At 47.5% G+C, this 23,497-nt stretch overlaps 3 protein-coding genes across 5 annotated transcripts; 1 reads left to right on the top strand and 2 right to left on the bottom strand.

Annotated features, from left to right (window-relative positions):
* On the bottom strand, positions 1-8,058 carry D2HGDH (D-2-hydroxyglutarate dehydrogenase). 2 transcript variants are annotated; one of them, XM_058844506.1, is made up of 9 exons: positions 7,538-8,058; positions 6,284-6,341; positions 5,188-5,327; positions 4,553-4,746; positions 3,250-3,418; positions 2,527-2,670; positions 1,962-2,104; positions 1,651-1,816; positions 1-516 (listed from the first exon to the last, which is right to left on the bottom strand). In XM_058844506.1, exons 1-9 carry the CDS (start codon positions 7,800-7,802, stop codon positions 242-244), a joined length of 1,554 nt encoding a protein of 517 aa, XP_058700489.1. In that variant the 5' UTR covers positions 7,803-8,058; the 3' UTR covers positions 1-241. The 2 variants fall into 2 exon arrangements, with proteins under 2 accessions (XP_058700489.1, XP_058700490.1); XM_058844507.1 differs by having other exon boundaries at positions 6,284-6,381; positions 7,538-7,674.
* Positions 8,059-8,083: 25 nt separating this feature from the next.
* ING5 (inhibitor of growth family member 5) lies at positions 8,084-18,105 on the bottom strand. 2 transcript variants are annotated; one of them, XM_058844508.1, is made up of 8 exons: positions 17,953-18,105; positions 17,421-17,492; positions 15,081-15,247; positions 13,657-13,768; positions 12,783-12,876; positions 11,419-11,554; positions 11,200-11,261; positions 8,084-10,650 (listed from the first exon to the last, which is right to left on the bottom strand). In XM_058844508.1, the coding sequence occupies exons 1-8, from the start codon at positions 17,987-17,989 to the stop codon at positions 10,608-10,610; spliced, it is 723 nt and encodes a 240-aa protein (XP_058700491.1). In that variant the 5' UTR covers positions 17,990-18,105; the 3' UTR covers positions 8,084-10,607. The 2 variants fall into 2 exon arrangements, with proteins under 2 accessions (XP_058700491.1, XP_058700492.1); XM_058844509.1 differs by lacking the exon at positions 17,953-18,105 and adding an exon at positions 17,619-17,763.
* A 4-nt stretch (positions 18,106-18,109) lies between these two features.
* Positions 18,110-23,363, top strand: DTYMK (deoxythymidylate kinase). The gene is made up of 5 exons (XM_058844512.1): positions 18,110-18,304; positions 18,757-18,865; positions 20,056-20,146; positions 22,093-22,290; positions 22,818-23,363. The coding sequence occupies exons 1-5, from the start codon at positions 18,175-18,177 to the stop codon at positions 22,926-22,928; spliced, it is 639 nt and encodes a 212-aa protein (XP_058700495.1). The 5' UTR covers positions 18,110-18,174; the 3' UTR covers positions 22,929-23,363.
* Positions 23,364-23,497: the final 134 nt, after the last annotated feature.

Here is a 23,497-nt window from a genome sequence, read left to right as displayed (position 1 = left end):
CAGTATCTTTGTGTTTTGTTTCAATGTTCAGACCAAGTAGGAAACCCAGCAGTGTGTTATTCACCAAGAGCAGGCACCCCCCAAAAAGAGCAACCACCCCCAAAAGGAGCAATTGCATTCCTTTACTTGTTCCATCCCACTGACAAAATCAAACATGGAGCACTCCACGTGCTTGTTGATCCAGCGTGTTTCTTGCTCAGGTGCAGGTACGGAGCTGGAGCTGCCCTGCTCTGCTGGCTCCTCAGCACGGGCTCCCCTTGGGAGCTGAGGGCAGGGTCTTGTAGGGGTTGAGGATCCCTTTGGGGTCCAGCATGGCTTTGAACTGCTGCATGAGCACCACTGCCTGCCGTGGTTTGCTGTACTGAATGAACTGCTTCTTCTTGAAGCCCAGCCCGTGCTCTGCACTGATGCTCCCACTGCATCCTGCAGTCCACTCATACACAAAGGGCTCGATTGCATCCAGCAGGGAATGGCTGTAGGACTCCGCCGTGATGTTCAAGTGCAAGTTCCCATCTCCTGGAAGAAAACATTGCACAGGTGGGTCTGGGAGAAAAACCTGGTGGCCCTGCAATGGATACTCATTCCTGGCTCCTCCATGATGTTTGAGAACAATGGCCTTTGTTAGTCTGTAAACTCTAAAAAAGGAAAAGCGCACTGTCCTACAAACATCAACCTCTCTGCACACAAATAATTCAAATAGGATCTTTGCTTTTCCATGCTCCCAGTGCACTATTTGAGGAAGGGTTCTGAGTTAAGCTACTTTCAAACTCCGACTTTCGTGATTTTAAAATTCCCATTGTGCTGCATTAATAATTGTGCCACCACCGTGATGCAATGACAAAGACTTCCCCAATGGCATTTCATAATGATCATTAGATTCTAACATGGCCCTTCATCACTTTTTCTCTCCCTATTATGTTTGTGCAATGCTCTAAATGTGCTTTGGCACTGTGTCAGTAGAAACAAAGCAGCAGAACAATTTCTCCTTTTGCCACTGTGTATGACAGTATTTGATTAGGCTCAGACTTGCTGGGTACTCCGTAAATACAACTTACTCATCCTCCTCCTGCATCGTAGCAAACCCTCACAGCACACAGCTTAGTCCTCAAAGAGCTACCAACAGGGAGCTTTTGTCATGCAGCGTGTCTTTCAAATGATCCCTAATCAAGTGTGCTCAAGAGCAGTTCCATGGGATTTGTTTTTGGAACAGAACAGCTCTGCTAAACGACCAATCTACCTGCTTGTAAAACCAGATTAGTTTCCCAGTATGCTGACAAATCTATTAGCCTTTCTGTGCATCTATCATCATCACTCCCTGTTGGAGGGTTAATGGCTCACAAAAAACTTATTTCCAGTAGGATTAATCACTTTGGACAAGAAAGTGGTTATCTGCCAAATGTGTCTAAGTACATCAACCAAACTGAACAAATTACATATTTAAACAGAAAGTACACAGCAAGAAAATACAGGTGACCAGTTCCGTGGCTCACTGGCCAGCAACCTGCCATCAGTACATGGAAAACTGTCTGAAAGCAGTGAAATTCAAACACGAAGATCCTGATGTACCCTCCTCTTCCACAGCCCTCAATTTAAGCCTCTCACCTGCAGCACAGAAGGGCCATCACCTCCTTTCCCAGCACCCCCACTTACCCAAGTGGCCGTAGCCCACCACACTTTTGGCACTGTGGCCCAGCCGAGCCCTCATATCAGTCACGAGGTCATAGAGCTTTCTCACGGGCAGAGAGATGTCGTACTTGTACACGTAACCCTCGTGAGTGAGGGCCTCGGTGATTCTCTCCCGCAGGCTCCACAGCGCCTGAGCAATCAAGGATCACAGAAATCCACATAAACAAAGTTGCTCTTGTGTTCCATGCATACACCAAACATGAGTCTGAACACTTCCCTATATAAAATACAAATCCACATCAAAGACATTTCTGGAAGAGGAAACACTGACTTGCCTTTATTTTCTTATCATCCGTTGCCACAGTTCCATCTGTGACCAAACCTGAAGCCATGGCCTGTTCTAGGAAGTTGCTCAATTTTTCTTCATCGTGAGTTGAGTTGGAGCCCGAAGTTTCAATTAAAACATAAAAAGGGCTGCCTGAGAACGAGGGAGAATAAAGTTAGTAGATGCCCTGGGGCAAAACAGAGGAATTCAGGGCAGGTTTTGGAGCTTTCCCAGCATGTTATGTGCCCAGACTCTCTGGTGCCAGAGAGGGCAGTCTTTTATCTGCAGGGCACTTCACTGACATGCTACATCTTTTCTTAAGCAACCACTTTCCAGAAAGCTAACAGTTTTGTGAGGACAAATACAATTAAAAAGTCTCATCTTTAAAGATAAAAGGTGTTTGGAATGGATATACTAGATAGAAAAATCATGACAGATGCCCACACAATCACCAACCTTTTAAAAGTCAGTGAGTCAACTTTTAAAATGAGTCACTTCTTAGAAGTGTTTAAAAGTAGTCTAAAAATCCCCAAACAGTACAGTGCCCTTTTCTACAGTGTGAATACCACTAGTACCTGTCACTGGGCGGGACAGCTTGAGATGTCTCTCAACCAATTCCATGCACTTCTCATCCATGAACTCGTAGGCAGACAGGATCTCACCCAGCATGGCTCTGCAGGTTGTGAATGTTTCCAGAACCTTGGCAAAACTCTGACACCCTTCACATAGAACAGAGAGGAATCAGGACCAGAAACAGACACCACCCCAAACACTTTGAAGTTTTCTGAAAAGTAAAAAACTCTCAGTGAAGGCTCTGCACAAACAACTCTGGACCTGCTGAGGGACACCCAGAAGCATCTTTTAAGCAGCTGTGCCTGGCCACATACTCTGCTGATCCAGAGCCTGACCTGCAGATGTGATTTCTCAGTCTTGCCTCATCACCTTGTCACTCACCTGAGTCCTGGACGGTGGCTGCCTCTGCCTACTGCCACACTCTTGCCCTGCTCATCTCTTGAGCCTGTCAGACCAGGCCCTCCATCACCAGTGAGGGGACTGTCCTGCCTGCCTCCTCACCCTGCTAAGCTCCTGGCTCCACTTTCCTTACAGAACAACCTGCCCTTGCAGGTATTCCAACAGATAGTAAATATCTGCACAGGTATTTTAGCACAGAGGCCTATGCTATTTCCCAGACACCAGCTGATGCTGGCAGTCCAGTGCAAGCTGAGCACTGCTTTCTCCTCTCTATTCCTATTCCCAGCCTCTGAATCAGGTGTGAAATCATTAATACCAGCTTCTACCTAGGAATGCCACATTCACAGCCTTAGGCTTCTGAGGACAGAGAATGGAGACAGCAGTGATAACTCCCAAGGTCCCCTCAGATCCGATGAAGAGCTGCTTCAGGTCATAGCCCGTGTTATCTTTGCGCAGAGAGGTCAGACAGTCCAGAGCTGAGCCATCAGCCAGCACCTGTGGGAACACAGGGGCTCAGTCAGAGCACCTGGGTAGGAATCTGCTGGCATGAATTTGCCTATGACCAATGATGGGAAGTGTCACTCACTTTAACACAGCTGCAGCCCATCCCCACACTGCTCCTCCATTCCCAATTAATTTCTTGCTCTATATCCTACCTGAGTAGGAAAGAATAGGTATTTCCCTCCTATTTCTCTCCTTCAATCAGGACAAGTAATAACAGAAGACACAGTTTGCTCTGCTTTTCTTACTAATGGTGGAGAAGACCAGCCATTCTCTGCAGCCCTAGCTCCCACTATCCAGCAGAAACAAGGAAAGCTGCGTGAAACAGTGAACAGTTAAGCAGGATGAAGAAAACCTTCTGCAACTTGAGCCTTAATTTAAGGCTGAGCATCTCCAAGACAGGTTATTAAAGGCTATTTTGACATTACAGACAAACTGACCTGAGAGAAATGCTCTCCTTTCTCATCCTACATAGTAGAACTGAGCCATGCTTTTGATCCCTGCCCAAATTTTGTCTCCAGCCATGAAAACTTTCAGAACTCCTAATCTAGCCTGTACATCCCAAGGCACTCGCCTGTAGGACAGGAGCAACTGAGGAACAGCAGACTCTAGGACACAGCCAGCAGCCAAATGAACCCAAAGCAGACAGCTTGTTATGGCATGGGTTTTAAACCTTAAGATAATCTTTAAAGTCCTGTTCAACACAAACCAGTTTGTGATCCTACAATTCTATTAAAATCTGAGTGAGCAGCCACCAGAAGAGAGTAATGCAGGATGGATTTGCCAGAGTGCTCCAGAGACTCATTGCTCAGAGGAACCAACTCCATGCAGATAACCTGGGATCCCCCAACCTCTCCCTATCTTCTTTTTACTTGTCTGGATTAGAAAATCACCTAACACCACCTCTGTCAGCAAGCATTGGAAGCCAGGAAGCTGGAACCAGCAGCAGCAATAACATGCTATAACACACTAAGACGTGCTGACCCTTCTCAAAAGAGCCCAACAAGGAAAAGGTAAGAGTGGAAGCCTGGAGAGGAGTTTAGCTGTGCACAGGATAGTTAGAAGAGCAGGAAGCATTAAGCAGCAGAAGACTAAACAGAGAAGGGGACTGCCAGGTACTCGCCTTACCACTTCCAGGCCCAGCACTGTCCCTCGCAGAGAGCCGTATCGCAGGAGCCGCAAGCCTCCAGCATTGGTGGCCACGTTCCCCCCGATGTGACAGCTGCCTTTGGCTCCCAGGTCGAGTGGCATGACAAACCCCTGCTCCTCCAAGTACTCATTGAGCCTTTCCAACACACAGCCTGCCTGGCACACAAGGATTCCTGGAACACAAACACCCTGCTAAAAGCTGATGGCTGAGAAGAAGGTGCCTCCTTAAGAAGCAGGAGCAGTATGAGCAGATGCAACCATCTCTTCCTTCAAAACTTTCTGAGATTCAGCTTAAATGCACAACTCTGTGCATGCTCCAGGGAACTGCCCTCTCCTTAAGCCCCAGAGAGCTTTGCTATTGCCTCAATATCTTGTCATCCACAACTCTGGACTGGTAAAACACAATCACATTGTGTCTCTGTCTCTCTGTTTTGCTCCTTCTCTGAACAGAGATACTCACATCAGCCTGACCCCTAACCCCCCAAACCCAAACAAACCTCCTTATGATGCTGCTGAGCTGAACCCTGCTGATCCTGCTGCTATTTGTTCCCAGGAAAATGCCTGTTTTGAGGCCTGGGGCTCATTTCTGTGCTTCACATCCCTGGAATATTTACCAGACACCTTGTCAAAGCTGATGATCTGGTTCATAAGAGCAGTGGAGAGAATGATCTCGTCAAAGACAGGAACGCTGCCCCCAACCAGGCCTGTGTTCCCCCCCTGAGGGTTCACTGCCAGGTTCTTCTCATGGCAGTACCTGGAAGGAAAAAGGTTTCTGCATTTTTATGCATTTAAAAGCCATAATCAGTCTGTCAGAGAAGTTTCACCTCTACATGAATGTCGGCTGTTGTGACAGTGCTCCTTAAAACTAAGCAGCATTTCACCGAAAGACTGAATTGGTGGAAAGAGACAATTTCAATGACAAAGTGAGAAAGTGCAACTCCTGTCTGAACTCAGTCCAGTGCTTAGCAAAAAACCAACACCTGGGGTTAGCCCCATGTGTATCTACACACCTGGCACACATCATCTGTCTGGAAAGCACTATGTTTCTACAGAAGCTGTTTCTGCAGCAGTTAACAGCTTGGGCTCCGTGGTGGGCTCTGACAGCCAGCCTCTGGCAGTGGTTTCAGACATGACTGCCCTCCTCCTCCCAAGAAATTAATGCCCTGTAGGCAATAAAATGTGCACCTGTGCCTCAGCTGCTCCACCTGCCACATCCCTGCCAAGCACCACCCACCACATCCTCTCTGAGCTCACAGCAGCTCCTGTGCAAGGGATGGCACAGAGCCCCAGAGCTCCTTCAGGAGCCCTGCCTGCCTTTCCTGTGCTCTGCACCCCTGTTTTAACAGAGCTAGGAGCACATTCCTGCAGCTTTCAGCTCCTCAGCCAAACAGTGATCTGGCACAGCACTGCCCAACCACACCAGTGTGGATAAAAGAGATCCTCAAACTGCCCAGTTCTGCCCTAACCTTCCTTACCTTTTCAAACAGACCCTCCTGAATCTTTCACAAACCTTCTCTTTCCTGAGCACCCGTACAATACCTAATTCTAGCTGTTTATCAGAACAGAAGTCATGAAGAAAACTGCCTCAGCAACGCCAGTGCTTAAGGAATTGATGTCTGAACATCTACAACTGCCCTTCACACACTGGATCACCCCTGACTTGACCCAAGTCTCCTCAGCAGCAAGCCCAGCAGAAAAGGTGCACGTTACCTGAGAACCTGAGACACCTCTGCTGTAGTCTGTGGCTTCAGTACCAGCTGGCTGCAGCCTGCAATGAAAGCAAGGGACTCTCAAGGAAGGCTGTGGCTCTGCAGAGGTCAGAAAGAAACAGGTGGGAAAGCATGAGGTGGGAAATAACAATGCTCCCTCCACTGTTAGGTACCTCAACCACTCTGACAACAAACATTTCAACAGCAGCCTTTCCCTTTAAGCCCTGCAAAAACTTTGCACATATAGGTAGATTTGGCTGCCACTGGGGGCAATGGGAAATGGTTTGAATTCTCACAAAAACTTTGACAGAAGCAACCTAGAATTCACAGTGCATGATTTAGAATCACAGGATCATTTGGGTTGGGAGGGACCTAAAAGTTCACCTCATTCCATGGGCAGGGACAACTTCCACTATCCCAGGTTTCTCCAAGCCCTGTCCAGCCTGTCCTTGGACCCTTCCAGGGATGGGGCAGCCACAGTTTCTCTGGCCAACCTATACCAGGGCCTCACCTCCCTCACAGGGAACAATTTCTTCCCAATATCCCATCTATCCCTGCCCTCTGACAGTGTGCAGCCATTCCCCCTTGTCCTGTCACTCCAGGCTCACATAAAAGTCTCTTTCCCTCCTTTCTATAAGCCCCTTTAAGGTACTGGAAGGCTGCAAGCAAGGCTTTCAAAAGCTTTCATATTCTTTTCTGAAGTTCAATCAAAACTGTTAGCTGAATTAACTTGTCTCAGGAAAAAAAATAATTATTAAGTTAGAGGGTTTGGATTTTTATTTTTTTTTATGAAAGCCTGTAAGTTTACCAGGTATTTGGTAATTCTTAAAGGAATAATTTTATGAGAAAAACTCATTTTGGATGGGCAGGCACTCATCTGGTCTCTGGTGACCGGAGGGAGAGCTGCAGCTGCGTTAGGAAAGGGTTGGGCTGGATATCACGGGAAGATTCTTCCTCCAGAGGGCGGTCGGGCCCTGCCCAGGCTCCCCAGGGAATGGACACTGCCCCGAAGCTGCCAGAGCTCCAGGAACATTTGGACAAGGCTCTCAGGCACAGGGTGGGATTGTTGGGGTGTCTGTGCAGGGTCAGGAGTTCAACTCGATGATCCTCACGGGTCCCTTCTCATTCTATGGTCTGTACAGATGTGATCCACCACAATAAAAATAACATTTCCTTTGGCAAACTCGTTGGCCCGGTAATTAACAGAAGCAAGAAGGAGGTTTCACCAACAGAGCACATCAAGCAGCTCGTTTACCTCGCACCGACTTCAGCCAGTCCACATTAAACGCCTTCACCTCCTCCTCGCCGGTGACGACCCTGCCGGGCATGAGGCGCTCGAAGAAGGCCACATCGCTGTCCCCCAGCCGTGCGAAGGGCAGCCGCCGAACCGCGTAGCGCTCACAGGTCGGCACCACCTCCCGGCAGCCGGCGGAGCCCCGGGCCCGGGGCACTCCCGGGGGCTCCCGGCTCCAGCTCCTCCGCCAGGCGGGCCCGCGCCGCCACAGCGCCGCAGAAGCCATGGGAAAAACCGCGGCCTTCTCTGCTGCCCCCTTCCCGTGAGCGTGGTGAGAGCTCAGCACTGAGGGAAGGCGCACCGCTGCTCCCACCGCGGCACCGGGCACCCTTGGCAGCGTGGGTGACCGGGGGAATTCGGGATTATCCCGGTAAAAAAACGGGAGATTGCCAAGGACGCTCCGGGGCCTGGAAGCGCCGGGGACGCGCCTCACCCCAAAGCGCCAGCGCCCCCTGGCGGCCGGAGGCTGCAACAGCACCCCACCCCCCCATCATCCTCACACATTTATTCCCAAAAATACTTTATTTATAATATAATCCAACATCTCCAAGATCCAAAAATACAGATATACATTTCTTATATATTTTTTTTAAACTTTACATTTCTTACTTTTGTTTTTTTTTCTCCCCCCCCCCCCGCCTTGTTTCGGTAAAAGGGTGAAAGTTGGTTTCGACCTCCAGTTTGGATGAGCTGCAGTAAAGCTGGGCCCCTGGCAGGGCTTTTGGGCAATGTTTAGTAGGGCATTCCTTAAGGGATCACCCCTCTCCAGGAAACATTTAACACTGTACATTCAAAAGTCAGAAGATTTAAATCCTTTAGTATGCAAAAATGAAGGCTGCTGGTATTTCTGTCTACAGATTTGTAAAAAGTCTCTACGACCAGGTGTAAGAGGGCAGGAGATGCTCCTGAGCCCATCCAAGCCCTGAACTGGCATGTTCCCAGTGGGAGAGTTTATTGCTGGTATCAGATCTCAGATGCTGTACACATCACAGACGTTGTAAAGAAGAGGAGACTGTTGTACCCCACACTATTCGTAATTCCTAGCAAATTATCCTTCCTTTTGAGGACCTTCCAGAGCTTGTTTTCCTTTTTGCTTTGCTGGTTCAAGTGGAAAACGCTCTTCAAAGCCCCAAAAGTACTTCTAAAAGTGTGTTTTGTTATCCTACCTGACCAGAATTTTGGAGCTGAGGGAAGTCAGCTCCACACTGGCTCACCCAGAGCTGCTCTCCTCCCTCAAGGCATGTTTCCAGCAAGATCACCAGAGTGGAAATTTGAGATTGTTTCCAATCAAATGCTTAATCCATGGTAATACCAGTACCAACAAAGCCTTAGGAACAACAGGAAGAAAAGTTGTCTACAATACCATTGGGTGGAAGGGGAAAACAAAACCTGGAACAGCATCAACATGGGTTGTCAGGACACAGCAATGCTCCAGCTCAGACCAGTGCAGTGGGTGAAGGAGGAGCAGCTCTCACCCTCTGGGGATTGGATGCCAGGCTGGCCCACGAGGTATCACAAATTTGCTCTCATGAAGAGGCAGGAAGAAGAGAAGAGGGTTTGCTGTACTCCAGGTTTGTGTGCTGTTCCTCCTCCTTCCATCCAGCACTCTGGCTTTAATATCCCTGCCTGCTGTCCATGTGCCATTCTGTGGCAGCAGTGACAAATGTGCATTTTCATGCACAGAACTATGGGAACTTCAACTGCCAGTGATGCAGTGTAGTAAAGACACCTGCAACATCACACGGAAAATTACAGGACCCTGAAGACAGGGATTTTTTCCTAAAATCCATTCTTTTTCCCTGCCATAAATCAATGTTCACAGAAAAGCTGCATCACAATTGAGAGGTTTCTTCTATGTCAGCAGCAGGCACAAAGCCCCACAAAGGGTAAGGAGAGGTGGCAGGAACTGTGTTCTACTTTCCTTCATTGCAGAACATGAGTAAGAGGCTCAGTGTAACAGGAAAAGCCATTTTTCTTTTGAAAGCAGGTGCCAGAATCTGAGTAGAAGTGTTTTGAATCTTCTGTGCTGTTTATTCAGCAGAAGAAAAGTTTATCTGTGAGTTTCTTTATGCCTTTCCAGCAGTCTGTACCAAGAGCTCCTGCACACTGTATTGGAAAGCAGCACACAGCCCTGCACAGAGCTGCCACCAACACCCACTAGGGACCAGAGCCAGCAAAGTTCATGACTTTGGGGCTTTTTTTACCTTCTTCCACCAGCAGGAAGGAAACCTGGAACACCTTTCCCCATTACATCTTTCCTTGAAAGCAGGTAAGCCTCATGATGCAGAAGACAGATACAAAGGCAAGACTTTGCTCTTCCCTCAACTTCTGCATCCACTGTAACTCTCCAGAAAGAAAAAACAGAGACTTTTCCTTTCCAGCTCCTAATTTCATCTCTCCCTTCTGCTGCAGCCACTGACACTTGTGCTAATGCAAGGATTCACATTCATCATCTGAAAGGCAGCTAGAGAAGTCAGGAATTTGTGGCCCATTAAAAAAAAAAGACAAGAAGTTACATTAGAACATTTCTGAATGGCCTTCTTCAACAGCAGAGCCACACCATCATGGGAACAAACAGTGTCTTCATGGTGCCCTTCCCTAAAACCCGATTTCCTGATTTACCCATGTGCCACACAGGCAATCACAGCTAACAATTCAGGCCTTCATCTTATTTTGTGAATAAATCTGACCTTCTCTCTCTCTCTCCAAGAATACTGTAGGTTTCATCTTCACAGTGATGTACTTTAAAGAATCTGCAGGGAAATGGAAACAGCCAGAAAAGGCAACACCCTCCCTCAGTATCATTGTGCAAGACTAACATCAATAGAATCTCCGTGGCAAAGGGATTTTGGACTCCCTCCCAAAGTCTTAGGAAAGAACAGGAATTTCAACTGGCCACTGGATAATTAAATATCATACCGGAAAAAGATGGAGGATAGATTAACAAAAAATAATCAAAGGTAATATTGCAACATGAATGAAGGAATATATTAAATTCTTCTTGCCTAGGCAGTGTATCCCTCTCTACTCCTTACTTCTTTTTCTTTCTTTCCTGAACACAACGAGGACAAAACCTGTAGGAAAAAAGAGGCAGTAATTAGCCCCTGAAATTAACAGCACAGAGCCTGAGAACTGCTTTTAATATCTGTGCACAAATAAGCCTGTTTCTGACAGGTCATTTGTTAATTTGATTAAAACAGTCCATTAGATAAAAATAACAAGCCCAAGATCCTTTCCAAGATAAGCACATAGAGAAGTCTTCAAAATTTGCCTCCAGAAGTGAAGCAGAGAGGTACCTGTCTCTGTTTTAAGCACAGCTACAACTACTGACAATAGAGCAAACCTCAGATGTAACATGTCCATGTTTATACAACCCTCAGGTCAAAACCTGCTCTGTTTATCAGGCAGTTCTGCTCCCACCTAAGACTTCTGTGGAAGTGGATTTTAACAAGAAGGTTTGTGTTGTATCTTCTACCCTAAAACATAACCCAAATCAGAGAGGATGCAAACTGTCTGATGAGAAGAGCAAAGCTCCTCTGTCAGGGTCACAACAGGGTTTTAATTCTTGTTGAGGCAAACTGCAGCCTGATAAAAATCCCAAAACTGAATGTTGCCACACTCACCATTTCCCTTTTGGTTTGGTGGTCAGGTCCACACATGCAAAGTGGAACCACTCAATTGGACACTGCAAAAGAGAAAGGAAAAACAGAGGAGATTCTTACTGGTTCACAAACGTTCCCATCATTTGGTATGAGCTAACTGAGCAAGGACCCCCTCCTTGGATTGTACAGGGTTGGGAGGCAACAAACATCTGAAAAATCAATAATCTCTCAAGTGCTTACATCTGGGTTGTCACAGCCAATCATCTCCCCATAGGACACCTGGTGACACAGGCAGTAGGTGGGCTCATTGGGATCCACCGGCATATCCAGGACATCTGAGGGATGCACTGACAGGATGGTATCAGCAAACTCAGACCTGTGGGCAAGGACAGAGTCAGGACAAAACACCTGTCAGCTGCAGACAACACTGAGTTAAAAAAGGGCATGGCTTCCCACTGCCAGATGGCAGGGTCAGATGGGATACTGGGAAGGAATTCTTCCCTGTGAGGGTAGGAAGGCCCTGGTACAGGTTGCCTGGAAAAGCTGTGGCTACCCCACCCTGAAGTGTTTATGGCCAGTCTTGGAACAACCCAGTCTAGTGGAAGGTGTCCCCACCCACTGCAAGGGCTGGAATGGGATGATCTTTAAGGTCACTCCAAACCCAAACCATCCTGGGATTTGGTGTTTCCAAGATCTCAATCTACTTGGGAAAATCAGTGTTTTACAGTATCTTCCCTAAACCACACTGACCCTGTTTTAGAGTTTGTGCTACATTACCACAAACCAGTAATTAAAATCATAAGGTAGTTTGGATCAAACACAGTATGACCAGAAATAATGAAGAAAGGGATTCATAGATGTCATGAATAAAGTAACAAAATGATCATACAGATCACTCCTGACTGTGGGTAGAATATCCTGTTTGGGGTTTTTCCCCAACCTGTTTCAATATACATTTTTTCTCATTGTCAGGCAGGAGTGAACCCTCTTACCCTGACAGGGATGTGCTGACATGCCAGTAGCAGTCCATAGCAGTCCACTTTTAGTTGCTTGCCCCTCCATTTAGCCAACTGAAAATACCATGATAAACTGAGCCCCTTTAATATAAATCCCATCTCAGCGAGGGGACATGCTTTCCTCCTTCCCTCTCAAAACCAAATCAGATTATTCAAGGCTACCTAGGATACAACCCTTTGAAAACAACCCCCAAAATTCTCAAAGACTTCTAGAACAGCAGCACATCAGTTTCTGTCCTGATGGGCAAGTGAGTTTCTTTTACCATCAAGACTGCAAGCAACTGTTAAAAATAGCCCTTTGACAAAAATCAAAGCTATTTTCTGCCAGCTTGCCAACAGCAACAGGGAGGCTGATCTTGTCCTTCCAGTCAGTGTTCCAAGCATGCTGAGCTTCCACATGCCAACCAAGGAGTTAATTAACAATGCTGGCCTGTATAAGCAGGACATTAATGAAATGGAGTGAGACCAGAACACTCTTAACACCGCTCGCCATCCGGACGTGAGTCATAAATAGGGTAATGTGAGCCTGTGGAAAATTCGTGAAACGTCAAGCCCAAGGCCCTGGAGTTGTGCCTGGCTCTGCCTTACCCTCCTTTGAGCTTCTTTTTCTTTGGTGTATCTTCTTCAGATGTTCTCCTGCCTCGACCACGAGAGCTCCTTTTGTCTTTCTGACTTCGTCCCTCTAGAAAGGAAAAACAACCCCATCATTTCAGCCTGAGCGGCAGAAAATTCCCCAGCTGTTGTTCTTTTGATGCAGCTACTGTCCTGAAATCCCTATCTCATATGTAATTGAATAATCCTTATTATATATGTAATTGAATATGCTGGCTGAAATGCATTTTTAAGCCACAGATATACCAAACTGATAACAACTGAGCACCAAACTCCCGTGTTTGCAGCTTTGGCAATAGCACAGGTCATAAACAGCATCACACTTGATTAGGCTTGCAGTGGTTTTTTTTTTTAAATCTCAGTCTATTTTTAAACACAGTTAATAGATTACTCAATAACTAACATAACTTTCATCTCCATCTGCTTGCTCTTACACCTTATTTCATTGTTCAAAGGCATAAAGCTGTGCTCTGCTGCTGTATCCACATTCAAATGTCACTGTGATCACACAATATTTCAGTATACATGAGAGAAACTGGTTATCTTCTTTTAATTCCTAGTTTTTCCCTGAAACTAAGACTGTTACACCAGTGCAGTTTTGGCACAGCACCCTCCTTAGAACCACTAACAACCTCAGGATGATCTGTGAAACAGTGACAGTAAGTTTGATCCCAGCACCACATTTTTCTTCATCTCTTGCCCACGGTAAACATTTTGAAGAGCACTAAAAACAGAGAATGGCACACTTCTTTCCTTCCTCCAGAAACAACAGCCTATTTTACATCTCAGCCTTCCTGGTTTGATATTCTAAGTGCTGGAAAAGGCTCTCAACTGTGTAAAATTAACCCACTTTTCAGGCTTCGGGATCCAGGGGTTTCAAAGTTGCTGCCTTCCAGTTTATCTTTGAGATCAGCTTCAAACCGTGCCAAGTCTGCATCCAGCCGGCGGATGTGCTTATCCACCTGCACCAAGAGGAAACCACAAACTGAATTAGAAAGAAACACACAAAAAAAGAGCCCCAAATGAAAACAGGAAGGGCTAAAACTTGGCTGTTATCAGCATGAACAGTGTGGTACTGCAGAGCAAGGCTGGGAAGGGGTACAGGCTGGGAAAAGGGAAATGGAACACACAAAGGGAACGAGGGAGGCAAAAGCACAAGAACCCTGTCCCTCCATAAGAACGCAGAAAGGAAGGAAAAGGGAGGCAACATAAAGGAGAATCAAAGCAACTCAGACTAATGAGTTTCAGAACAAAACAAGATGAGAGATACTAAAAATAACTGTTTCATCCCTGAAATTTCCAAAATTCCAAGACAGTCCTTGAAATGTGTTGAGTAGAGCAGTTAGAGTTCTTCCCCTGGTACTCCAATGTCATGTGAATTAAATAATTTTAACAATAAATACAGAGGCTGACTATCCTCAATATCAAGTCACACATTAACTAAGCACCTTGTACTCCCCTGGCTGCAATGAAGTGATTTTCACAACAGGGATTTTAAGCCACCACCCTCCAACTGTGCTGCTGCAATACCTTGTCATTAAATGGGTTCACTAGTTATCTAGGGCATCGATATTCCTGGCACATAATTTCCTTTTTTACAGTGTTTGATGGCAATCAAACATCTACTGCAGCTATAGCAAAACCCAAAGCATCTCTGCACGCTGGACAACAAACACTTAGTACAGTCAAAAGGATTCCCCTCACTCAACTTTCATCCATGGGGTAAAACATGAGAAAATTAGAATTATTCAAGGGACAGGAAAAAAAAAAAAAAAAAGTGGAAAGCTGCATCTTAAGAAACAGGATTTTCTCCCAAGGTCCACTGAGGAAATTCTGATGTCAAATAAAAGGCAACAGAGCAGAATTCCTGCTGTTCCTTCACAACACAGTACAGCAGCTGGCTTAAAAAAAAATTTTGCTTTCAACTAAGTGTGCCCCAAAGAAATTATCAGTGACAGAGAGCTGCTGGGGAGGAGGCAGTGGGGTAAATTTGCTGGCACAAATTATTACACAGCAAACAAGTTACTACTGATAAAGCCACCTCCAAGGGGGATAAACTCACTAATTTTTCAGCAAAAGGGAAACCTGGGACCTAAGGAGAAAGCTTTCTGGGGAGGCAACAGGGAGAAACAGAAGCTTGAGGACTAATAATTTGTTTTGGTAAGAAATTTAAGCAAAAAAAAAAAATTAAAAGTCAGGGAAAGCTGACACTGTGAAGCATCTCCACATGCACCATTCCAGATGATGCCTTTTTTTCCATGGCTCATGGCTCACCATCTCATAGGTCTGCATGGCCAGCTGCACTTTGTCATCACTGTACTCTTTACACTTGCTGTAGGCACTCTGGATCTTCCTCAGGTGCTCCACTCTCTCCTCAGGCAACATGTTCTTCACAGACTCGATGTATGCTGCTGCCAGGCTGTCAATCTCTGCTTTCTTGTCTGAAAAAAAAGCAGGTATTCTTGTTTTTCTGTTTCCATTCAGGAGACTGTCGTAATTTAAATTTGCCAATTTAGTTTCCTGGCCAGCACACCAAATAATGTGGGGGTTTTAAAGCACTAGCTAAAAATCACCAGAAAACATACTCATTTCTTGCTGTGAGATATTGATTAGGAGAAGGGCAAAACAGGCTTAAAACTTAAAAGGAATGAAGAAAGATTATTAACAGAACTACAAGAATAGGAAACTAGAATAAAACCTCCAGAAACCTTTTCTCCCCACCCCACGCTTTCCCTTGCCCAACTGACAACACAGAGACAAAACTGGAGGTTAAAGCAGTCCCAACTATACAACAGTCTTTTCACCAGTCTTTGTAGAGAGAGGAGTTCTCTCTTATCATTCCATAGAGAGCTCTCTACAAGAAAACAGTTTTCTCATGGCGGCACAGTTTGTTTTGTTGTTTTTTTTGAAAAATCTCTGCCATTATACCCTCCTCCCATTTCACACCACTCTGAGGTGAGTTCATGGCCCATGAACTCAAGGGGTGTCCTTTTAAGGATGAGTTATTCAAAGGCAAAGGTTCTCTTCATCTGTCTCTGTGATCATCTCTGGGAACAGAGGTTTTCTCCTTTTCTCTTGGGGGCCAACTATCTCTATCAACTCTCACTTCTCTTTCTCTGTTCCAGCATCTCATGGGATCACAGCTACTCCACCATCTGCTCAGCTTCATCAATGGATACCTTTGCTCAGGTCTACACTTTGAAATACTTCATTCCCCCCAAAATACTCTTCCATGAATTAAAGGAGTTTTTTTCAGAACATTATTGTCCATCTCCATGGCCTTACCTAAAGAATATTTCAGCTTATTAAAGCATCTCCTCATTCTCCTTCCATTTGAGGTGTGACTCCTTCTTTTACTGACCTTGATGGTTTATGTTGTCTCTTTACATGTTGATCACTCTCACTTTCCTCTCTCTGGAAAGGGATTAAATGTGCAGGTCTCATCTGGGTAGTGAGAGGGTTAAATGTGGCCCAAGCCACAGCTGGTATTCATGGTGTTGGATTTCAGGAGTCTGTCTCCCTCAGCCCAGCAGCAGCAGGGAAGGAGCAGATGGTTCCATCAGGGGGGAAGAGCCACCCTGCTGGTTTGGGACCTGGAGGGTTCCTGGGAGAAGCCAGCACAGCCTGGCCCAGCCTGGGGCTGAGCCCCTGCAGCCTCCATTCCCCACCTGGGAGCCACTGGAGTCCAGCCCAGCCCCCTCCCTCCAGGCCAGGAGGGAAGGATGAGCAGCTGCACTAAAGCTCTGTTACCTTTCAAGGACAGAAACAAGGAGAGCCAGAAACTCCTGGGGTTAGGTTTAAAAGGTGGTATTCACTAAGGTGATCTCACTTTTCAGTGGTCAAAAACGCTGCCAATTCTCAGAACTGGCCAGCTGTTGGCCAGGTCTCAGGCAGAGAAGAAACTCCCAGCAGCCTCTCTTAGAGCCATCACTTCCGTGGGTGTTCCTCACTTTTTTTCTTAAATGCCAATCAATCAAAGAGGCCCCTCCTGACAGCTCTTACTCTCCCCTCAATTACTTAATGCATTTTCTTTTTTAAAAAACAAACCCAGTTAAGTTAAAGGTGTTCACTCTTTGACACTTGTGGTGTGATTCTGCTTTCTCAAGTGTTCTACAGCTAATTCAGAAGTTAATTTAATGTTAATTCACAGTTAAGATTAGAAACCTAACTCATAGATTCACAAGTTTCAGCCTCTCTTCCCACATGCAGAACATTTTATCTGTTCCACACTTACTACTCTGATGGTTCAAAATGAAAATAATTAATGCACAGCTAGACACCAACAAAGACTTCAAAAAGGAAGGAAAAAATTGTCCTGCAATGCTCACAGAAATTTAGAAGTTGTTAGATATGGAAAATACGTGGAAGGAAGGCCGCCCAAGAGGCCACTGAGTACAATGACCACAGAGCTATGAATTTAAACTGGAAACAAAATCAAGCCCTGGGATGTGAGCTGTATCCTCACAGGAAAGAAATAAACACTGAAGAGCACTCAGAATGAGAGAAGGAACAGCAGTAGAGGAGAGACACGCCCTCTAAAGCCCAGCCTCCACTGGGCTTTCCCCATCCCTCATGCCAAGCTCTTGGCTTTGCTTACGGAAATACTGCACCTACCTTCTGTTCTCTGATCCAGCTCCCGCATCAGCTGGAAATTCCTCTGCAGCTCGCACGGCAGATTCTCAATACCTGCAAGAAAAATGTTACTAAATATTCTGAGCAGCCCTATCAATGGAAGGCGTCCCTGCCCATGGCAGGGAGTGGAGATGAGCTTTTACGTCCTTCCCAACACAACCCACCCTGTGAATCACGTACCGTGAGCCGCCCTTTCACCTCAGCAGCGCTTGAGCACCTGCCTAGACACCGGGCACTGGGCCGGCACCAGCGGCCCACCTGAGGGGAGAGCGGAACCCCCGCCCTGCTGACCGCCACAGCCGCCATTGCCTCACGATCCCCCTCCCCAGCGCGCACTGTTGACGTAGCCCGGCGCAGACCGATGACGCAAGCACAGTGTCACCCACCCCCCCCCACCCCTCACCCCGCCACGCTGCCCGTGGCGCAGTTTTAATTCCCGCGCTGCCGCCGCCGCCCCCGCCCCAATCCCGCCGCCCCCGCCGCGGCCCCTCGGCCGCCCCCGCCCCGCGCTCACTGTCCAGGTAGTGCTCCAGGTACATGGCAGTCGCCATCTTGCGGCCCGCGCGCCGCTCCCCGCCGCCCGCCGGGCCCGCATGACAAGGCCCGCGGCCTCATCCCGTATTCACGGCCCGCGCGCCGCCCATTGGCGCTGCATATTCATGAGGGGCGGGGCGGGCGGGGATTGGCGGGCGCGGCGGAAGGGGCGGGGCGGCGGCGCGGAGCGCGCGGAGCGGCGATGGCGGCGCGGCGCGGGGCGCTGATCGCGCTGGAGGGCGTGGACCGCGCCGGGAAGAGCACGCAGGGCCGGCGGCTCGTGGAGGCCCTGAGGGACGCCGGGCACCGCGCCGACCTCCTCCGCTTCCCGGGTACGGTACGGCTGGGGTGAGCCCCGGGGAGGGACGGCTGGGTGCCGTCCGGAGGCTCTCGCGGAGCACCCCAGCTCCGGGCTGACCCCCACGTCTGGACAGAGGGACCGCCCCCAGCCCTGAGCGATAGACCCATCCCGGACAGACAGATAGACTCTCGTCCTGGATAGACCGACCGCCTCTCCACAGCCTGTCACAGGCGGGTAGATCCCCAGCCCCTTACGGACTGACTTTCTCCCACCTGTGACAAATAAACATCCCCCTCACCTTGGACAGACAGACAGACTACCACCCTGGATGGACTGACCTCGCCCCATCTATGACAGACAGATAGACCCTGCCCTGGTCAGACCAGTCTCCCATCCGTGACAGACAGACCCCCCCAGACAGATGGACACCCATCTGGGAAGAGCAATTTAGGACAGCCTTTGTATCTTCCCTCTTTCCTACAGACAGAACCACTGAGATTGGGCAGCTGATCAGCTCCTACCTGGGGAGGGAGAAGAACCTGGAGGACCACACCATTCACCTGCTCTTCTCTGCCAACCGCTGGGAACACGTGTAAAGATGATGTTTGTTCAGTTGTAAAAGAAAGATGTGTTGTGTTGAATCCCACGGGGTTTGAGCTTGCAGTGGGTGCAGAAGGCACAAGAATGTGATCCTGTTTAGACAGGAAAATGGGCTGGAAATGGTGTCTTAAGGGCTCTTACAGCTTTGGACTTAATCACAGAGTCACAGAATGGTTTGGCTTAGGAGGGACCTTAAAGCCCAGCCAGTTCCACCCCTCTGCCATGTGCAGGGACACCTCCCACTAGTCCAGATTGCTCCCAGCCCCTTCCAACCTGGTCTTGGAACACTTCCAGGGATGGGGCAGCCACAGCTTCTCTGGCCAACCTGTGCCAGGCCTAACCACCCTCTCAGGGAACAGTTTCTTCCCAATATCCCATGTAACTCAGCCCTTGTAATCTTGGATCAGATCCCACAGTTCGTTGTTTTTGGGGTTCTTTTTGAATCATTAGTGCCTTATTTCCAACTCCTGTGCTGTACTGGATTAAAAAATTGGGGAGCTGAGACTGAACCAGCTTAGAATGTGAATTTACTCTCTCCCCTGAAGATGTCTTGCTTCACCAGACAGTTCTTGTGAGTGACAGTGCTTAAGGAATGGTGCCCAAATTTTTCCTGTAGCCACAGGCTATGTTCAGCCATAACTGGCTGTGCTTGCTTTAGTCACAAAGTCTGTGTGTGGATGTGAGGAAATCAGTGTTGGCTGTTCCTGTTACCTGGAAATACAGATTTCAGAATGTTCTCAGTTTACAGAAAAGCTTTGCTGGCTCTGCTGTAGTGGCAGTGCCAGTTGAGCTGGGAGAACAGAAGGCAGATCAGTGAGCTCTAAGAACTATCATGAATAAAGGTGGCAGAGTGTATCACAAAATCTACTGCACCCCGTAAAAAGGGGAGAGGACTAAGCTGTCCATGTCAATATTGCTCATCTGTGATCTTGCCTGTAAGCCCTGGAGCTGTCTAGAGCAGTGCCTAGTGCTTGGCACCCTGAGTTTGGGTGTCATGAAAGGGTATTTGGTCAATGCCTGGTGAAGAATACAAACAGCACTTCACCTACCATCTGCATCACAGCTGTCCCTGCCAGTGATCTCCCTTAATGACAACATACTTGCAGTTTTAGATGAACTCTTTTCATTTCTGTCACTATAAAGGAGTGCAACTTTATTATTTTATCTCCCACATGGTTTCAGACCAACGATGAAAGAGAAACTACATCAGGGGATCACAGTTGTGGTTGACAGATACGCCTTCTCTGGAGTGGCCTTCACAAGTGCCAAAGAGGTGAGTGAGACCTGCAGCAGCCCCTGTCCCTCTCTGCTTGAGGAAACAGCTCCGGGTAGAGGCTGTTGGTGTGAATGGCCCAGGGGCCATTCTTCTTCTGGGAAATGAGGATTGGAAATGAGGGATGGAAGTTTCAGCTCAGATATTAACATGGGTCTGCCCTTCCCCAGAACAAGCAGAGAAACTTGTTTGCTGGCTTCTCATAAGACAAAAAAAAAATTTGGACAGAGTGCTGGACTGGAAGCTGACCTGTGTGACTCGAGAGTGATTCTGGGAGTTTATTAAAGACTCTCTGTACTTGCTCAGGCTGCTGGCCCACACATTTGCAGAGCAGAAGCACGTACATCAGAAGGGACCTGTGGAATTCACAAAGCCCAGCCTCCAGCGGGGCTGACATAAGCAGGTTGCTTGAGCCTACATCCAGCCAAGGTTTGAGTATCTTCAGGGATGTACATCCATTCCTTTCTGGGTTCTCTGCTCACCTTCAGAGTAAAAGGGATTTTCTTAATTTAGCCTGAATTTCTGGATTTCCAGTTGTGCCTTTTGGCCTGTCCCTGCTTTCAGAACAATTCAGCTCTGTCAGCCTCCCTTTGAGCCATTCTGCACAGGCCCTTTTCTCCCCCTCCTTCAGATGTGTCCCATTCCTGCTGAGCAGCCACCAACCCTCTAAGAGTATCCTGTGCTCACAGAAGCTCCAGCCATGCCTGCAGCACTGGCTGTGGCCTTTCCCTGCTTCCTGGAAGGACTGAGGGGGCCCAGGATCTCCTACCTGCATCTTCTTCCACCCTCCTGCTTTCCTGGACATTGTGTAGCTTGGGGCTTAACCCTGAGACAGATGCATTGAAGCATTTAGGTGCTAATCAGGTGTCTGCAAAAGCCCCAAATTAAGAGCCAGGATGTGTAACATGAGCTGAGTCACCCCAAAATAATGATCCCAAATCCACATGGGCACAGCAAGGAATGTTCTGCTACTTTCTGGTGGGGGAAAAAGGGTGTCTAAAAGTGTCCACATTTCTTTGAATGTAGCTGGTGACCTGCAGGGCTCAGCCATTGGGAAGCAGGGATGGCATCCTTTGCTGCTGGAAGGGACCTCCTCTGCTTCTTAAAAGAATGGAGTTTGGCATGCTTTTCACTCAAGAAGCATTTCTAGAAGAAGGGGAGATGTTGATGCCCATACCTAACATAAAAGTCTACTGGCTGCCAGAGCTCACACCCAAGATGTGGCACTTCCAGCTTCTCTTACCCCCTGATGGGATTGAAAAAAACCACTGCACATACATCCACAAAATACCCAGACTACCAGGATACAGAACATCTGGGGAGAAACTGGAGGGCAGATGTGCCAGCTCCTCTTAGAGGGATTTAAGATGTGGATGAGCAGTAAGTGGACTCTGTAGTCTCACCCATATCGTGGATTCATGGGCCCTGATGAAAGTCTTCAGACCTGTCAACAAAATCCAAAGGCTGGAAAACTGCATCTGTTGTGTCTGGGCTGAAATTCCTGGGTAGGTGAGTATTGGAAATGAGCCTCCATGGACTCAGAGAGATCTGCATTGCAGCTGTGTGGTGGTTCTGTTTGGGAGCAGCTTTCTTTTGGACTGAGCAAGTTTTGGAGTGGTAATGTCTGAGTGGAGGCTCAGAATGTACCTTGGTAGAGCTCAGATGGGATCTGCAGAAGAAGCATGAAAAGCTTTCACTCTCTCCAACTTAAATAGGCACAAGAAGTGCTGAACACCTGACAAAACCTGCTCATCCCCATATGACCAGGACAATTTCCACAGGGTAAGCTGGAATATCACCTTGTCAGGTTGTAGCCTGTGCTGAGTGTTTTGGGTTGCAATTCCTGCTGTTCTTGGCTGTTCCTTTCCCACCTCACTCTCCAGCCAACCTGCTGCTTTCCTGTCTTTGTGTCTCACCTCAAACTCTGTTGTCTTTGTATGGGACAGAACTTCTGCCTGGACTGGTGCAAACAGCCTGATGTTGGACTCCCAAAGCCAGACCTGATCCTGTTCCTTCAGTTAAGCCCAGAAGAAGCAGCAGAACGAGGGAACTTTGGACATGAACGTTATGAGACCAGCTCCTTCCAAGAGAAAGTTCTTCAGTCCTTCTATTGCCTTATGAAGGACAAGACCCTAAACTGGAAGGTAAGGAATTAACTCTAATGGGCTGGTCATGGCCTGAGGTGGGGGTGTCTAGTGACAGCTCCCAAATTCTGCCTGTCACCTGTGCTGCCCCTTCCCACTTCTGCTCAGTGGGACATGTTGGGGACCAGCCAAGGGCACTGTGAGATGTGGCAGAGAGGGCACTTCCCTGTTCCAGGAGAGCCTGGTCAGCTCTTTTTGCACCTGAGATGAATCCCTATCTTACCTGCCTCTGTCACACACCCTGGAGACTGCCAGCAAACAACATGCAGCAGCAGCAGCTTCTTCTGTTTCCCTTCACCCACCCTCACATCTACTTAAATGTCTGTTCCTACATACATTGATTTCTCCCAAATCCACTCCAGAAACTGCAGAGAGGAGGTGTAATTGGCTCATTTCGCTACTCAGGAAGAGTAAATACTGAGTAATGGGGGGATAAGCAGATGTTAACAAGGTTTTTCTCATTTGTCCAGTAACACATTCCTGTATTCTCTGTTATCTATCCTGTATTTTTGTTGTCTTGGAAACAGACAGTGGATGCTTCAAAGAGCATTGAAGACTTGCACAAAGAAATCAGGTCCATTGCAGAGGAAACTATGCAGGAGGTTCAGAATAAACCTTTGGGAGAACTCTGGAAATGAAACTTCATACAGGTCTAAAAGAATAAGGGAAAGGTCACTTCTTGGATCTTCTGCACTTGGATGACTGTGACATACTAGCAGCTACAGCTTAGATCCTGTGCATTCTTCTGGGTCCAACATGCTGCTGATGTCCTTCCTGTCACCTGCTCCTCTCTTCCATCCTGCATAGTCCCTTCTGCATTTTTTAAATGAGTATGCCACAAGTGTGTATCAAATTCCTTGTCAAAACCTCCCTCTCCCAAGCAGGAGCTCCTGTTCCAGCTCTAGTCCTGGAGTGAAGATGTGGGTGTGGAGCCCAGGGCCATCCCTGGACACACAGTTCCCATTTTTAGGGAATTGCTGTGTTTCTGATCATTCTTCCTCTCTAGTAAATGCATCCCCCCCATGCTCAAACCAGTTTGTAGAGGACTTGCTAATAAATTATTCTCTTAAGCATTTGGCACAGGACTTTTTTTTTTTTTCTCAGTATGATCATTTATCTTGTAGAAGGATATATGGGAGGTGGAAGTGCTACAGTTCAGGCACTAAATCCATGGAAAGCTGTTTGCTAGAGCTGTGGAAAAAAGGAA

Source organism: Poecile atricapillus, chromosome 8 (genome assembly GCF_030490865.1).
Source record: "Poecile atricapillus isolate bPoeAtr1 chromosome 8, bPoeAtr1.hap1, whole genome shotgun sequence".
NCBI lineage: Eukaryota > Metazoa > Chordata > Aves > Passeriformes > Paridae > Poecile > Poecile atricapillus.
This window is presented reverse-complemented; position numbering and strand designations above follow the sequence as displayed.

Excerpts from the sequence above, each read along its gene's own strand:
- ING5 (XM_058844508.1), bottom strand. The coding sequence starts at position 17,989 with ATGGCGACTGCCATGTACCTGGAGCACTACCTGGACA. Across the intron at positions 11,555-12,782 it reads AAAAAGAAGCTCAAAGGAGG|GTCTGAGTTTGCTGATACCA; the intron begins GTAAGGCAGAGC and ends CCTTGCCCACAG. Across the intron at positions 11,262-11,418 it reads TTGGCTGTGACAACCCAGAT|TGTCCAATTGAGTGGTTCCA; the intron begins GTAAGCACTTGA and ends TCTCTTTTGCAG.
- D2HGDH (XM_058844506.1), bottom strand. The coding sequence starts at position 7,802 with ATGGCTTCTGCGGCGCTGTGGCGGCGCGGGCCCGCCTGGCGGAGGAGC. Across the intron at positions 6,342-7,537 it reads CTGGCTGAAGTCGGTGCGAG|GCTGCAGCCAGCTGGTACTG; the intron begins GTAAACGAGCTG and ends CTTTCATTGCAG. Across the intron at positions 1,817-1,961 it reads CGGATGATAAGAAAATAAAG|GCGCTGTGGAGCCTGCGGGA; the intron begins GCAAGTCAGTGT and ends TTGATTGCTCAG.
- DTYMK (XM_058844512.1), top strand. The coding sequence starts at position 18,175 with ATGGCGGCGCGGCGCGGGGCGCTGATCGCGCTGGAGGGCGTGGACCGC. Across the intron at positions 18,866-20,055 it reads GCCAACCGCTGGGAACACGT|ACCAACGATGAAAGAGAAAC; the intron begins GTAAAGATGATG and ends ACATGGTTTCAG. Across the intron at positions 20,147-22,092 it reads CCTTCACAAGTGCCAAAGAG|AACTTCTGCCTGGACTGGTG; the intron begins GTGAGTGAGACC and ends TGTATGGGACAG.